General features: G+C 36.1%; 1 protein-coding gene across 1 annotated transcript; it reads right to left on the bottom strand.

The window, feature by feature from the left end:
- LOC109349226 (adenosylhomocysteinase-like) lies at positions 4,422 to 7,139 on the bottom strand. Its single transcript, XM_019589956.1, has 2 exons — positions 6,370 to 7,139; positions 4,422 to 5,463 (listed from the first exon to the last, which is right to left on the bottom strand). Exons 1-2 carry the CDS (start codon positions 7,078 to 7,080, stop codon positions 4,717 to 4,719), a joined length of 1,458 nt encoding a protein of 485 aa, XP_019445501.1. The 5' UTR covers positions 7,081 to 7,139; the 3' UTR covers positions 4,422 to 4,716.

Genomic DNA, 16,494 nt, shown 5'->3' with positions numbered 1-16,494 from the left:
AACATTACTAGTTAATTTCTATAATTAATTCATTAATAAATAATTACTTAATTAAACGTGGTCGGAAAAACACGGTGTTACAATGTGTATCTTCATTGGATATACCAAATGTGTGAAGGGGTTTAAGTTCTAGGATCTAGTTTCCAGAAACGTGGTGTTGAACAAAGATGTAGTGTTTGATGAAGATTTCATAATGAAACAGTCAGTTTTGAGAGAGGTGCTCATGCCAAATGGGAGAGACTTTGGGATCAATTATGATTCCAGTGAGCAATGAAATGGTTCAGGTGAATAAAGACAAGGAACTATATAGTAGTTCAAGTCAAGAACATGATGATTCTCAAGTGGAGAGTTAAGGTGTGCAGGAGTATTAACTTGCTAGACACATGGATAGACGTCCTATCAAACCTCCAAAAAGATATGGCTTTGAAGATATAACTTCAGTTGCTCTCCATATTAGTTCAGGAGATCCATGTAGCTTTCAAGACGCTATAAACAACTAGGAGAAAGAACAATGGATGGATGCCATGATGGATGAGATGAAGTCTCTACAGAAGAACCAAACTTTGGAGCTTGTCTCATTGCCTCCAAACAAGCGTGCAATTGGGTGCAAGTGGGTGTACAAGAGGAAGCCAGTAGTATCAGAAAAAGAAGGGGGAAAGTTCAAGGCTCGTCTTGTAGCAAAAGTGTAGTGTATTCACAGTACAAGAGGATCGACTACAAGGAGATTTTCTCCCCAGTGGTGAGACACACTTTGTTGTAACCGTAGCTTGCAGCAATTCTAAATGGCACAAAATAATACTTACTGGCTGAGTCACGACCAGGTCGCTCTCTTTAAGACGTTTCGTGGCACTGTCCAAAAGTGCAAGCAGACTATCAACCATGCCGTCCTCAGGATAAAACAGCCCAGATCTCTGTTATCAAATTCTTACTGCACTATAAGAACCGATCTCGAATACACCCTCCACAATATGGCTACCAGTGCCAATTCTCGAAATTTTCCACAATATGGCTACCCGTGCCAATTCTCTTCCCACAATACTAACTACTAGTGTTAGTTCTCGAAATGCCCATAAGATGGCTACCTGTGCCAATTCTTTCCCTCAATACTGACTATCAATGTCATTTCTCGAAATTCCCAAAATATGGCTACTTGTGCCAATTCGTTCCCCCAATACTTACTACCAGTGTCAGTTCTCGAAACTCTCAAAATATGGCTACTTGTGCCAATTTTTTCCCCCAATACTGACTACCAGTGTCAGTTCTCAAAACTTCCAAAATATGGCTGCCTGTGCCATTTCTTAGTGCCACGGAAAGAAAGGGGGAGAAGTTTGCCGGAAATGTGTCGGCGGAATATTCGGGGGGAGAAAGAAAAGTTGAGAGGAAAGGCCTTCAACTTGGTGCAAGTTAAAATGAAGGAAGAAAGCCTCTATTTATAATATGAGATTTTTCTCATGTTCCTCATTTCTCTAATGTGGGACTTGGGAGCTTATTTTTTATTTTTTCAAAACTCTTCCATGTGGGACTTTGAGAGTTGTTTTTTCAAACTCTTCTATGTGGGACTTGGGTGTTTTTTATATTTCACACCCAAAAGTTCTCACTCATGGTTTTCAACAAACCATGTTCCAACAGGGATGTTTGTTTAGATTGTATCAAAAGAAAACAAATTAAACACGTATCAAAGAATATGGATGTAAAGACTGCCTTTCTCCATGGTTAATTAGAGGAGAAAATTTACATGACACAACCAGATGGGTTCAGTGCAGCCAGACAGAGTCACTTGGTTTGCAAGTTGAAGATGTTTATATATGGGTTGAAGCAGTTCCCAGACAGTGGTATAAGCGGTTTGACACTTATATGTTGAAGTTTGATTATAAGCGATGTGAGTATGATTGTTGTATTTATGTTAGAAGCCTTGACGATGGTTCTTTTATTTTTCTGCTACTTTATGTTGATAATATGTTGATTGCTGCTAATCATTTGAGTGATATCAATGAGTTGAAAATCATGTTAGGTAAGGAGTTTGACATGAAAGATTTTGGGGCTGCTATAAAGATTCTTGGGATGGAGATTCACAGGGATAGGGAAGCTAGAAAACTATGACTCTCCCAACAAAGCTATGTTGAAAAGATCTTAGAGAGATTTGATATGAGCAATGCTAAAGTAGTGAGCACTCCATTGGCAAATCACTTCAAGCTTTCCCTAGATCAGTGTCCAAAGACAAATGAAGAGAATAAATACATGTCAAAGGTTCCATATGCCAGTGCAGTGGGTTGCTTAATGTTTGCTATGATTTGTACTAGACCAGACTTGGCACAAGCAATTAGTCAAGTATGCAAGTACATGTTGAAACCATGGAAACAACATTGCGAAGCAGTCAAATGGATTTTCAGATATTTGAAGGGGACTACAGGTCTCGGTATCATATTTGGAAGCAACATAGTAAGCCTTTAGTTATTGGTCATGTTGATTCAGACTATGCAGTAGACTTGGATGATAGAAGGTCCACAATGGGGTTTATCTTCACCCTTGCAAGTGGACCAGTTATGTGGAGATCATCAATTCAGTCTTTTGTTGCTATGTCCACAACTAAAGCAGAGTACATGGCAGCTGGTAAAGCTTCTAAGGAAACTCTATGGCTTATGGGGCTGGTAAATGAGTCAGGCATTGAGCAATATGGAGTTTCACTGCATTGTGACAGACATAGTGCTATCTTCTTGGCAAAGAACCAGGTGTATCATGCTAGGACCAAATATATTGATGTGAGATTTCCCAAGATCAGAGAGTTGGTAGCTTGTGGGCAGATACTATTGCAGAAGGTTCACGCTTCAGAAATTGTAGCTGATATGCTAACCAAACCGGTTACCGTGGACAAGTTCAGGCATTGCCTGATCTTGCTGTACATTCACTGATGCTGGACTATGGAGCGCCCCCAACCCAATGGCGAAAGATGTTGATTTATGATATTCGCCAAGGTGAAGATTGTTGTGCAATGACTCGTATCTCTAGATAACAGCAATACAAGTTATGAGTTTGGGCTAATGTAAAGAGGTTGGGATAGAGGTCTATATATTTATGTCATGTAAACCGAATGTAACAAGGAGAAGAATAGTCAAACACTAATCCTAATTCTCTAATAATATATAGTGGTAGTCGTTCAACGCTCCCGGGGATGTAAGCACAATTGGTCGAACCTCGTTACCAAATATCTTGTGTTATTCTCTTGTCTCTGTATTTTTTACTATTTGATTGTTCGTTTGTTCCCAATATGAGTCATCCATAATATTGTATTTCTTCATTACTTGGTTTCATTCCCAACATTCCACCCACACAAAAGTTTCATTCTCTAGTGAAATGCCATGAACATAAAGATTTCGATAAATGCATTTTTTGAATTCAGATGCTACATTGTTGTTCGCTTACAGAGAAATATGGCATCCATAGAATTAATTAATGGGGTTCTTCATGATTCTTGAGGGGTATACCATCTTTACATGACACATTGCATGAGGAAACCGTAAACGTTACGACTCACTTGCTACTCTAGAACTAGCATAGGTGCTCATAATAAAATTGGACATGAAATTCGACCCATGTCTCCCATAGTTTCTCATTTCTAATTTCATTTAGGTTTCAATAGTGTATTTAGGGAAAAAGATTTCTTTGAGGAAATCGATTAGGAGGTATGAAACATAATCATGTTTTGATTGTGATTAAGGTTTGCTTCTGAAAATCTTAGGTGAATTAAGTGTAAGGCTCTACCGAATTAGAAAATATCAAAAAACAAATATCGATGAAATAATGTAATGCCACACTTGATCCCTTGATAAACCAAAATGTCAAAGATTTGATTTCTATAAGTGACACTTATTCAAAAATAGATCAATTCCTTACTCATAAGGTATTGTTTTTGTACTTTTACACTTGGTTATACAAAAAAAAAACAAATTAAAAAGAAAATGTTCACTTCACCCTTTTTAAGCCTTCCTAAGCCTGTTACACTTTCCATCTTCACAATATCAGACACGATATAGATATCACTATGGTCACCACACCCTATACCTTCAATCTTGCACCAGTACCGACTGATTCCTTGTACCTTATGTGAAGGACATACGTGGCCTGTCAACCTGTGACTAAGATTGTGGTTTGTGCCTGTTCCCCCACTCGTAATAAAATTGGACATGAAATTGAAGATGAGTTATGGGTAAAAAAGTTTTTTATCGAAAATATTAAGATAGTGAATCACTAAAACGCGCATGCGATGCATTAAAGAACCACCCATGAAAGATGGGATACGGAAAATCTGAATTTATCTGTTTCCATTGGGTGCTAACAAAAATGAAGGAAGAAAGATTTCCCAATCCCCTTGGCACAGATAACAAAAATGAAGGAAGAAAAATTGCAAACTAAACTTTTTTTTCGTTTTTATATTTTTCTTCATATGATAAAAGGGGGACAGAAACACAAATATTAGATGTTACATGCACACAGCCTCAATCAAACACTTATTCAAACCCACTTGGTTTCATTTAACAGAAAATAATAGATCACCTTCCACTAACCCTTCAAAAACCCCACTATAACAGAGATCCACTTGCAACCAGAAACCTACAATTCTACCACATAAGATAATCCAAAACCGGGGAGATGAAACAACCAAACCAGTCCCACAACACAGTTTCTTTTCCCTCAAACTAGTACCACTCTCTGATCTTCTCAGTACCTGTAGTGAGCAGGCTTGTATGGACCCTCAACAGGTACGCTGATGTAATCAGCCTGTGATTGGCTAAGCTTGGTGAGCTTAGCTCCAAGCTTCCCAAGGTGAAGTGCAGCCACCTTCTCATCAAGGTGCTTAGGCAAAACATAGACCTTCTTCTCGTATTTGCCGGTACCCTTCTCCTTCCACAACTCAAGCTGAGCAATGACCTGGTTGGTGAATGAGCATGACATCACAAAACTGGGGTGTCCTGTGGCACAACCCAAGTTCATCAAACGTCCCTCAGCCAAGACGATGATGCCTGTGTTGGTCTCGGGGAAGACCCACCTGTCGGTTTGAGGCTTGATGGTAGTGCGCTTAATACCAGGGTAAGTCTCAAGCCCGTTAATGTCAATTTCATTGTCAAAGTGACCAATGTTGCAGACAATGGCATTGTTCTTCATTTTCCTCATGTGGTCAACCATGATTATGTCCTTGTTACCAGTGGTGGTAACGAAGATATCAGCATCAGCGACAACATCCTCCAGGGTCAGAACCTGAAGACCTTCCATGAGAGCCTGAAGGGCACAGATGGGATCAATCTCAGTCACAATCACACGAGCACCAGCCTGCTTCAAAGCAGAAGCACAACCCTTGCCAACATCTCCATAACCAGCAACAACAGCAACCTTTCCGGCAATCATGACATCAGTGGCCCTCATCAATCCATCGGGAAGTGAGTGACGGCAACCATACAAGTTGTCAAACTGTTGCAAAACAAAAATAAAATGGGGAAAAGAAAAGCTTGTTAGACCAGAGAATGACAGACAACTAGATCCAAATTACACAATATTGACCAAAAAATAACACAACAACCAGATCCAAATCACACATAAAATGAAACAAAATAAGCATATTCAAAACAAAATAATTCACACAAAAAGAGAATGACAGACAATTATCATATTACAATTACAACTAGACCCACCGACCCTATACAATCATAAGCAACCCCAGAGGCAATGTACATTAAATGCAATGACCTTACAACTAGACCCATCGACCCTATATAATCATAAGCAACCCCAGAGGCAATGTACATTAAATGTAATGACCCACTTGTTTTCAACAACTAAGCCAATAACTAAGCTTTAACACACAATCTGAAGTCATTATCAATAGAACATCTTATCAAGGAGAATAAAACATTAATTCAACAGCACCCAAAGCAACACAGTCATGGTTTTAAAATATATTGTCATTCTTACTTCTTAAAACAAAAAAAATCACACTCCAAAAGTCACAAATAGAAAAATAGATCATCAACTTTCCAAACACAATTAGACATAACACAAGCCTTAACTTCAGATCTGAACTATACTCAAAGCAAAACACTCCTTAAACATCACATAGAAAACAAAAAAAACATAATTTTCAAGCTGAATTGACATTCTCACACTCTTCAACAAAAAACAAACTCCAAATTTCATTAACCCTAAGAAAGCTCAGAAAAATATCCAAACACAACTAAATCTGACCTAAAAAACCATAACACACTCCAAATCTGAACTAAAACCAAAACAAAAACACATAAAAAACAACAAAACTTCAGATCCATATAAAAAACAACCAGATCTAAATAAAAAACAACAACAAAATATTAAAAACTTCACCTTGCTCTTGGTGACAGAGTCATTAACATTAATAGCAGGAAACAAAAGGGTCCCATTAGCTTGCATCTGATAAAGCCTCTTAACACCAGTTGTAGTCTCTTCAGAAACCCCAACAAGTCTATCCTTTATCTTTCTATACCTCGTTGGATCAGTTTTCAACCCTTCCTTAATAATACTCAACACGATCTGAAACTCTGCATTATCGGTAGAATTTGGATCTGGCAACTCACCGGTTTTCTCAAACAGCTCCTCCGCCTTCACCCCCTCATGAATCAGCAGCGTAACATCGCCACCGTCATCAACAATCAGGTCAGGGCCACCACCGGGACCCCAATCAAGGGCACGCTCCGTGCACCACCAGTACTCCTGAAGGGTTTCACCTTTCCATGCGAATACGGCAGCGCTGTCACGCGCGATGGCGGCAGCGGCATGATCCTGTGTGGAGAAGATGTTGCAGGAGCACCAGCGGACCTCAGCGCCGAGGGCGGTAAGGGTTTCGATGAGGACGGCGGTTTGGATGGTCATGTGGAGGGAGCCGGTGATTCTAGCTCCCTTGAAGGGCTGAGAAGGGCCGAACTCAGCGCGAGAGGCGATGAGTCCGGGCATTTCGACTTCGGCCAAGTCGAGTTCTAGTCGGCCGAAGTCAGCTTGGGAAAGGTCCTTGACCTTGTATTCACGGCCGCTTTTGGTTTTCTCAACTTGCAAAGCCATGACTACAGAGTAAGGAAATTTGATATAGAGTAAGGGAGGCGGAGTGTGAAGAAAATGTGAGAATTAGGGTGTGTATATATAGGGAGATGGGAGTTGGTGAAGGGACCCACACATTTTGTAAGACTCATTTCTTATTGGTCAAAAAACTTAGAAATATATATCAAGTTATTAAATTTATATGTTATCACCAACAAGAGAAAAAGGAAGGGAATTTATATTCATATATGTGTATGAATTGGATTGTTGGCTTACATTGACTTCTTGTTACATGTTTGATTTCTAAAAAGGAAGAGTTAGCCTCATATACTTATGAATGTTCTCGACTTGAATAGAATTAGCTCCAAAAATTTATATCTATTTTAAAATTGGGTTTTAATCAAGTTTATTTGTGCTGATTAGAGTTACATTTTCCCTTTTTTAAGATTTTTGACTTGATAATAACTTTATGTGAAGATTGTTTTACAACATAATTTATATGAACTTGGATAATAAAAATTGATGTTATGAATTTTGTAAAAAAAATAAAGTAATATTTATAACATAAATCTATATATATCTATGCTATTATATAAAGACAAAAACATACCTAAGGAGCATTTAAGTAATTAAACATACATAATTTTTATATTTAACTTTGTTCATACTATTATATAAAGGCAAAATATATCTAAAGGACATTGAGGTAATTGACTTCATTTAATTTCAATTGAATGTTAGATTCAAACTTCATAAGATATAATAATTTCAATTTCTTGTCACTAAATTATCTCATACTCTTTTATTATCTATTAAATTTCATTGAAATATTATATGATTTTTTTTTCTAAAGTAAATATTTTTGAAATATAATTTCATAGGGCCATGATATATTCAATTTTGCAATGTATAAGTTGCATATAGAGTTGTAATAATTTAATGCAAAAAATAGTCATAAAATGGCTAAATAAGTTGTATATCATTACTTTAGATAAGTTTTTAAATGTAGAATATATTGAGTTCTTTCAAATACACAAAAACTAACTATTTTATTCTTTATACCTTGGTTACCCTTTAAAGATTATCATAGTTTCATATTTGATTTAATTTTTCAGATAAAAAAATCACATTTTGAAGAAGTATCATAACATAACCAAATTAAAGGTTATAATATTGTTTTTTATCGAAAGGTGATTTTTATAATAATGTATATAGATGGTACATAGTGATAATTATAATAAAACATTAAATCCAAAATATCTTATAACTAATTATATGGTATAATTTTTCCTTACCTGTGTTGTCCTTATAATTAACTATTATTACAATGTTTTCCACACAATAAAATAAATATTTATGGAAGTTACATACACCAAAAATATCAAATCACCAATGCAATTTTTAATGTAAATTTTTAATAATATCACAATTCATTTTCACATTTTTCTATTATATAAATTATAAAAATGTGATATAATTCTCTAAAATTAAATAAGAGAAAATAAAAATGTTGGTCAGTAGACACGAAGTGCCTATCGACACACTAGTATTTATAAATTACAATAATAGTATAAAATGTATCATGTTACTATAGTTCCTATTTTGCATAATATCATTTTAAGCATATAAGCAAAATAGTGTATCAAATGAGAAGAAATGTTAAACCATTTAGATTTCATTTTTCCTTTTCTTAATGGTGCATTTAGTTATATTTAACTTTTACAACAAAAACAAAATAATTAACAATAAGTATTACAACAGAACTAAAAGATATATAAATTATTTACCTTAGAGAACTCCACACAGCCAAATTTAATTGATACTAGTTCGCAATGAAGGTATTGATAATTGGTATACAAACGATTTTCCTAAAGAAAGTAAAAAATAATGATCATATATTTTGATGATAGTTATACTTTGAGATATAGAATAGAGTTCAATAGGAATAAAAAATTTAATAAATAAGTTGTGTTAAAAATAATATAAGTGAACTTGACATCACATCTAGGGATGATAATAGGTCTTGATGGATCCTAGTAGTATATCACTCAGACCTGCCCCGTTCCTTTAATTTTGGACTCAAAACCATATAGATACCTAATGGGTCTATTACCTACAAGTCCGTGGATACCCTCCAGATCTGCAACTACCTAGAAATTTAGAACATATTAATATTAATTGTGACTAATTTTTGTGATTTTTTTTGCTTGTTTCTTATAATAATATATGTTATGAAAGTGCAAAGTGTCAAGGATCGCACTAGCAATGCTTTGCCTATGTTTTGACGAAGATGGGGTTTTATTAAAGCTTGAAGATGACTCAACAATCAACATGCCTAGAGCTCATTGGTCATATCTAGACTAGGTTATTTCAATAGAGTCATAAATCTAAGTAGTCTGGGATGTGTGCCTTAGTAAGTGAGTATAGGTGAGGTAAACCTAGATGCAAGTATCTCAAACCATTATAATTGTCATATCACATTTATGAGACATATCATCTAGTTAATTGTATGTTCATACATTAATCATACATGTTATATGTGCATATTAGGCATAATATGATNCCACTAAAATGAGATATCATCTAGTTTATTATATGTTCATGCATATCATACATGTTATATGTGCATATTAGGCATAATATGATTGCTAAAACATGTATCGGAGTTAAGCATAACATATGAGTAGTTTGCCTTTTGAATCACGTGTTTTAATATGTTGGTTAATCGATTAACGGGGTGACTTAATCGATTAACTCAACTGTTTTTCTGTTATATCAGTTTTTCTGTTACAAATGGTTTCTATTTAAATCATGTTACACTAGTTAAACGATTAACGTGGTAAATTAATCGATTAACAAGTCTGTTTTATGTGTCAAAACTATTTTATATAAATTTAGACAAGTTGCAGAAACACATAGCATTGCATACTATTCTTTTTCACATGTTCATGCATTCTTGATAGGGATTCTTAGAGAGATATTTTGTGTTTACTATTTTTGATTAATTCATATATGCATGATGGCTTGAGTGAATTGTAAGTGGGTTAGTCTTAAGGTTTTTCATTGTTATAACTTGAGCATTATTGTGCTTGGTAAACCTTGCTTTCGTAATATGTTTTTGTGTATTGGATTGGTCTCTTGGTGTCTTACCACCACAGAGATAGAGTGATTCTTCACCAAGACTAGGAGGTATTGAATTGAGAACGAGAATCTTGGTTGGGGCTGGTTCGCAAGAAAGGTTTTCTCAAGCGATAGGTATAGTCAAACCAATGATTAGATGTTCTAGGATTTCAAGAAAGAAGCATCCTGAGTCTTGTAAAATGAATTGGTGTATGAGATTATACTTGTATTCAATATAGTGAAGAAGAAAATCTCCCAAGCTCAGAAGGGGAGACCTGGATGTAGTTTGTAGTGGACCGCAAACGAACCAGGATAAAAATCCATCTCTGCAAGTTGTTCTCTCTTAATGTCCTTTACATTTCTTACTGTTTTAATGCGAGTTAGAAGCTGATATTTTGCATGCTTATACTCTGTCATATACTTGTTAATATTGCATAAAGATATCTGTTGAATCTCTACTTATCTATTAATAAATAACTGTGTAATTAGCTGCTTTGATCATTATGCTTCTGTTGCGTGTTAATCGATTAAGCCCATTGGTTAATCGATTAACTGGGCTGTTTCTAGAACTGGGTTTTGGTGCGAAATGTGGTGATTGATAACCGCTACACCTACTCAACCCCCCTTCTAGGTGTGCCTAGGCCACTAATACCTAACAAGTGGTATCAGAGCTAGTACGGTGTGCTAGCTCAACCATATCCGCGTGATCCTAAGGTAATTAAAATGGGTTCCACCAACCCCTTTGGCGGTGATGGAGCATCCATTAACTGCCCTCCCGTATTCAGTGGCGAGGGATACGCCTACTGGAAAGTCCGAATGAAGATTTTTATAGAGGCCATTGATTCAGACATTTGGGAATCCGTGATCAGTGGACCATTCGCCCCACTTTACTTAGTGGATGACGAACTGAAAGAAAAGCCTAAAAGCTTATGGACCAATGAGGAGCGCAAGAAGGTTCAGTATAACCTTCGCACCAAAAATATAATTACCCCAGCCCTATCATATGACGAATTCTTTCAGGTATCTCAATGTCAAAGTGCTAAGGAAATGTGGACACTTTACAAGTGACTCACGAGGGCACTAGCGAGGTCAAGCGCGACAGGCTGAATGCGCTGACACAAGAATACGAATTATTTTGTATGTTATTGAGTGAATCAATTAGCGATATGAAATACTGATTCTCCCATATTATTAATCATCTTATTGCTCTAGATAAATTTTTTACTAGAGGAGAACTCACTAATAAAGTTTTACACTGTCTTGACAGGAGATGGCAACCTAAAGTGACGTCTATCAAGGAGTCCAGGGATCTAGATTCCATGCCTTTGGCAATGCTGTTCGGAAAGCTTCAAGAGCGTGAGATGGAGCTTGGACGTCTGACCATGCATGAAGAGTCTGATCGGAAAAAGAAAGGAATATCTCTTAAAGCTACAACATCACAACCCACTGAAGAGATAGACAATGACGACTCTAACTCTGACATTGATGAAGAAATGCTAAACCTTCTCGTACGAAAGTTTGGGAAATTTCTAAAGAAGAAAGGAGGTTTCAAGCGATTTCAAAAGAAAGAGGCGCGAGAATCAACTAGGAAAGGCAAGAACAAAGAGCGCTTCACTTGCCATGAATGTGGTAAGCCGTGTCACATGAAATTTTAGTGTCCCGCTTACTTGAAGAAAGTTGATTCAGAAAAGATTACTCCCGGGACTTCAAATCGACGAAAGCTTACATTATTTGGGATGTACCGGAGGAAGAATCAACATCAAGCACCTCAGATGAAGAGGAGACCGCCAAGCTATGCCTAATGACCATAACAGATGAGGCTTGCGGATCAGGTAGTACAAAGGATGCTACTAATGAGGTACATTCTGACACATCATCCTCTTCTGATGATTTTCCCTCATAAAATGTTTTATATGATGCTTTTGTCGAGATGAATGAAGAACTAAAGAAATTAGCAAAAATTAGTGCCGATAGAAAAAGGATAATTTTGTTAAATGATCAGAAAATAATACAACTACAAAAAGAATTAGATGAGCTGAAATTGGAAAATGAAACTTTAGATCTAATTTTTTCTTGTAATTCATGCGACTACTCTAACAATAAATTATGTCAAACAACTATTTTTGAGTCTTGCGAGGACTTGAAAAATGAGAATTTTAAACTAAATGAAAAACTCGCAAAACTTACAAATAGTCAACACCAATTAGATACCTTGCTAAGTAAAACGAGGAACGTTGGTGACCACACTGGATTAGGGTATGTTCCCCCATTCCATAGAAATAGACCATATTGGAAACCTATAACTCGTCCAAATAAAAAGTCTAATAATAAAAATAGAGTTCCTACATATTTTTATTGTGGCACACATTGCCACACCTCTTACTCCTGTTACATCAGGAAATATGGGATACCCAATGGTGTTTACGCTTGGGTGAGAAAGGGAGATAACTCTCGGGTTACTAACAGAAAAGGACCCAAAATAATTTGGGTACCTGAAACTAGCAGGTGATCTATTTTGCAGGTATGGCTACGAACACATGGGCAACATTGGTATCTTGGCAGCGGGTGTTCGAGACATATGACAGGAGACAAGTCAAAATTCCTAGACTTGTCATTGAAAGAAAAAGGTTTCGTCACATATGGAGACAACAACAAAGGAAGAATCCTAGGCACTAGAAAAATTGGCAACTCAACCCATGCTATAATCGAGAATGTTCTATATGTAGAAGGTTTGGAATATAATCTACTAAGCATCAGCCAACTATACGACAAAGGTAATCATGTGTCATTTGATTCTAATTGTTGTATAATTCGTGACGTTTTATCTAATAATATAAAGTTTATCGTATATCGTGTAATAATATTTATATGGTTGATCTGGTGGATGTCACTTCCTTATTTTCAAAATGTTTTATTTCAAAAGAAAACGACATTTGGTTTTGGCATAGACGAGTCACTCACATTCATGTGAAGCATCTAGAAAAATTATCTAAAAATGATTTGGTTATGGGTCTACCACAACTCGATTTTAAAACTCAGGATTCTTGTTACATGTGTAAAAAATGTAAACTAGTAAAGAATTCTTTTAATAAAAAGAATGCGATATCCACTACTAGACCTTTGGAGTTTCTCCATATGGACTTGTTTGGACCGTTGCAAATCATGAGTTTCGGTGGAAGTTATTACGCTTTGGTAATTGTTGATGATTTTTCTAGATTCACATGGACTCTGTTTTTAGCATCAAAGAGCGATGCATATAAATCTTTTAAGTGTCTAGCCAAACAAATTCAAAACCAGTCTAATCTTAAAATTATTTACATACGATCCGACCATGGTGAAGAATTTATAAATCATAAATTTAATAAGTTTTGTAATAAGCATGGCATCATGCATCAGTTCTCAGCTCCCCGTACCCCTCAACAAAATGGAGTTGTTGAGAGGAAAAATAGAGTTCTAGAGGAACTCGCGAGGACCATGCTAAATGTGAGCAAGGTTCCAAAATACTTCTGGGCTGATGCAATACACACTGCCTGTTATGTAATGAATCAAATACTACTCAGACCTACTTTTTCGAAAACACCTTATGGGATTTTTATAGGTCGTAAACCGAATATTGCTCATCTTCATGCATTCGGGTGCAAATGCTTTATTTTAAACAACGGAAAAAGATCTTTAGGAAAATTTGCTTCGAAGGCTGATGATGGCATATTCTTAGGGTATTCATTGCATAGTAAGGCTTTTCGTGTGTTTAATAAATATACCATACAAGTACAAGAATTTATTCATGTTCACTTTGACGAATCTTCTCCAAAAGGGAAGAGAAAGGTCTTTTTTGATGACATTTCAGGTGCACTAGATGAAGCTTATTCAAAGGACATGAACCAAATCCAACAAGAAGATGCTGAGCAAAATGAACATCAAACATGCCTATTGCATGGAAAACCAAAAAGGACCATCCACTTGATAAGGTGTTAGGTGACATATCTACGGGGGTGGTAACCCGTAGTTCTTTATGTAATTTCTGTAATTTCGTTGCATTTGGGTCTCAAATAGAGCCAAAGACCATCTGTGAAGTCATCGAGGATGTAGACTAGGACATAGCTATGTAAGAAGAGCTAAACTAGTTTGAGCATAATAATGTGTGGGACTTGGTCCCCAAACCAAAAGAACATCCTGTAATTGGCACCATATGGGTCTTTCGTAACAAGCTAGATGAATCTGTCTTGATAATTCGAAATAAGGCTCGCTTAGTGGCCAAAGGCTACAACTAGGAGGAGGGCATCGATTATGATGAGGCCTATGCTCTTGTAGCCAGACTTGAGGCCATTAAGATGCTCTTATCCTTCGCATCGATCATGAACTTTAAGCTCTTCCAAATGGATGTCAAGAGCGCATTTTTAAATGGCTATATTCAAGAGAAGGTGTACGTAGACTAACCACCAGGGTTTGAAAAAACTTCAAATACCCGAACCATGTTTATAAACTGAAGAAGGCCCTTTATGGCCTAAAACAGGTTCCTAGAGCCTAATATGATAGATTGAGTTCGTTCCCATTAGAAAAAGGGTTCAAAAGAGGTTTGGTCGACACCATTCTCTTTATCCGTAGATTAGATAATCATGTTTACTTGTTCAAATATATGTTGATGATATTATCTTCGGATCTATTAATGACATCCTCTGTAAGGAATTTTCTGAGTTGATGCAGGGCGAGTTCGAGATGTCGATGATGGGTGAGTTCACTTTCTTCCTTGGGCTTCAAATTAAACAAATGGAAAGTGGCATCTTCATTCATCAATCAAAATACTACAAAGAATTAATAAAGAAATTCATATGGAGAAATGTAAAAATTTTGAACAATGTAAAGATGCATCCACACCTATGGCGTCCGCATGTTATCTTGATAAAGACGAAAAGAGAAAAGCTATTGAGGTAACCAAATATTGTGGGATTATCGGCTCTTTATTGTATTTGACTGCTAGTCGCCTCGATATTATGTTTAGTAGTTGTATATGTGCTAGATTTCAAGCTTTTCCAAAAGAATCACATTATATTGTTGTTAAACTTATCATGAGATATTTAAAAAGAACAATAAATATGGGATTATGGTATCATAAGGATGCCTCTTTATCCTTGGTAGGTTACTCTGATTCTGACTTTGTTGTGTGTAAGTCGGATCGAAAGAGCACTAGTGGGACCTGTCATCTATTAGGAAGTTCCTTAGTGGCATGGCATAGCAAAAAGCAAGCATGTGTTGCTTTGTCCACCGCAGAAGTAGAATACATTGTCGCTGGCGTATGTTGCGCTCAAATCCTTTGGATGAAGCAGAAACTTAAGGACTTTGGGCTTAAATTGGAAAAGATCCCTATTAAGTGTGATAACACGAGTGCCATCAACCTTTCCAAGAATCCTGTTTTGCATTCAAGAACAAAGCATATTGAAATAAGACATCATTTTTTTGCGTGATCATGTTCAAACAACAACACTTTTGATGCTGCTGAAATGTATAAATCATGTTGGAGGAGACCTCAGTTGTATAGAATTTGTAGAAACATCTAAGAAATTAGTGGATATTTTGACCAAGCCCCTCTCACGAGATACTTTCTATGTTCTTCGAAGAGAACTACGAATCCTTGAGGAAAAATATCTTGATTGAGCTTATGTTATTGCCTTGCATGATTATTTGCCTTGTATGCTTCAAAATGAAAACATGTTCAATGCTAGATATTCCTTGTATGATCCATGATTCTATGAATAAAGCTCTATGTATATATGTGACTGCTCAAAAATGGTTTGTTAAAAAGTTTGAAATCCTTGCATGCCTTTAAAGAAGAATGCCTTTAAAGTTTGAAATCCTTGCTCAAGGAGTTTTATAGGTTTTATTGAAGAAGAATGAGTTTGAGAAACTAGAACTTGGAGAAAATGAAACCTTGGTATAAAGGTTATCATTGGACTCTCTCCCAAGTGAGAGATGACACTCAATCGATAAAAAATATCCAATCTTCCTAGAGACCTCTAACCAAGTGAGAGTCGTTGCTCAAGCGAGGGCTCTGATAATCGATTATGCCTACCCGTTAATCGATTATCACAACTACAAGATAAAATTATTGGGAACTCTGATAATCGATTATTGATAAGTGCAAAAAGTATACACTTTTCACCATCATTTTATGGCACTTATCCAATGCAAATTGTAGAAAACCAACTTAAATTAACACTTTTTAGGTGAATTTTGCATGATTAAATAAATTAGTTATTTATTAGTTCTTGTCCAAGTTTTCTTTGAGTTTTGTAGGAAATTGAATATTAAAGAATAAATTCA

Source organism: Lupinus angustifolius, chromosome LG01 (genome assembly GCF_001865875.1).
Source record: "Lupinus angustifolius cultivar Tanjil chromosome LG01, LupAngTanjil_v1.0, whole genome shotgun sequence".
NCBI lineage: Eukaryota > Viridiplantae > Streptophyta > Magnoliopsida > Fabales > Fabaceae > Lupinus > Lupinus angustifolius.
The sequence above is the reverse complement of the archived record's forward strand: the minus strand, read 5'-3'. Positions and strand labels throughout refer to the sequence as shown.

Excerpts from the sequence above, each read along its gene's own strand:
- LOC109349226 (XM_019589956.1), bottom strand. The coding sequence starts at position 7,080 with ATGGCTTTGCAAGTTGAGAAAACCAAAAGCGGCCGTGAATACAAGGTC. Across the intron at positions 5,464-6,369 it reads ACTCTGTCACCAAGAGCAAG|TTTGACAACTTGTATGGTTG; the intron begins GTGAAGTTTTTA and ends GTTTTGCAACAG.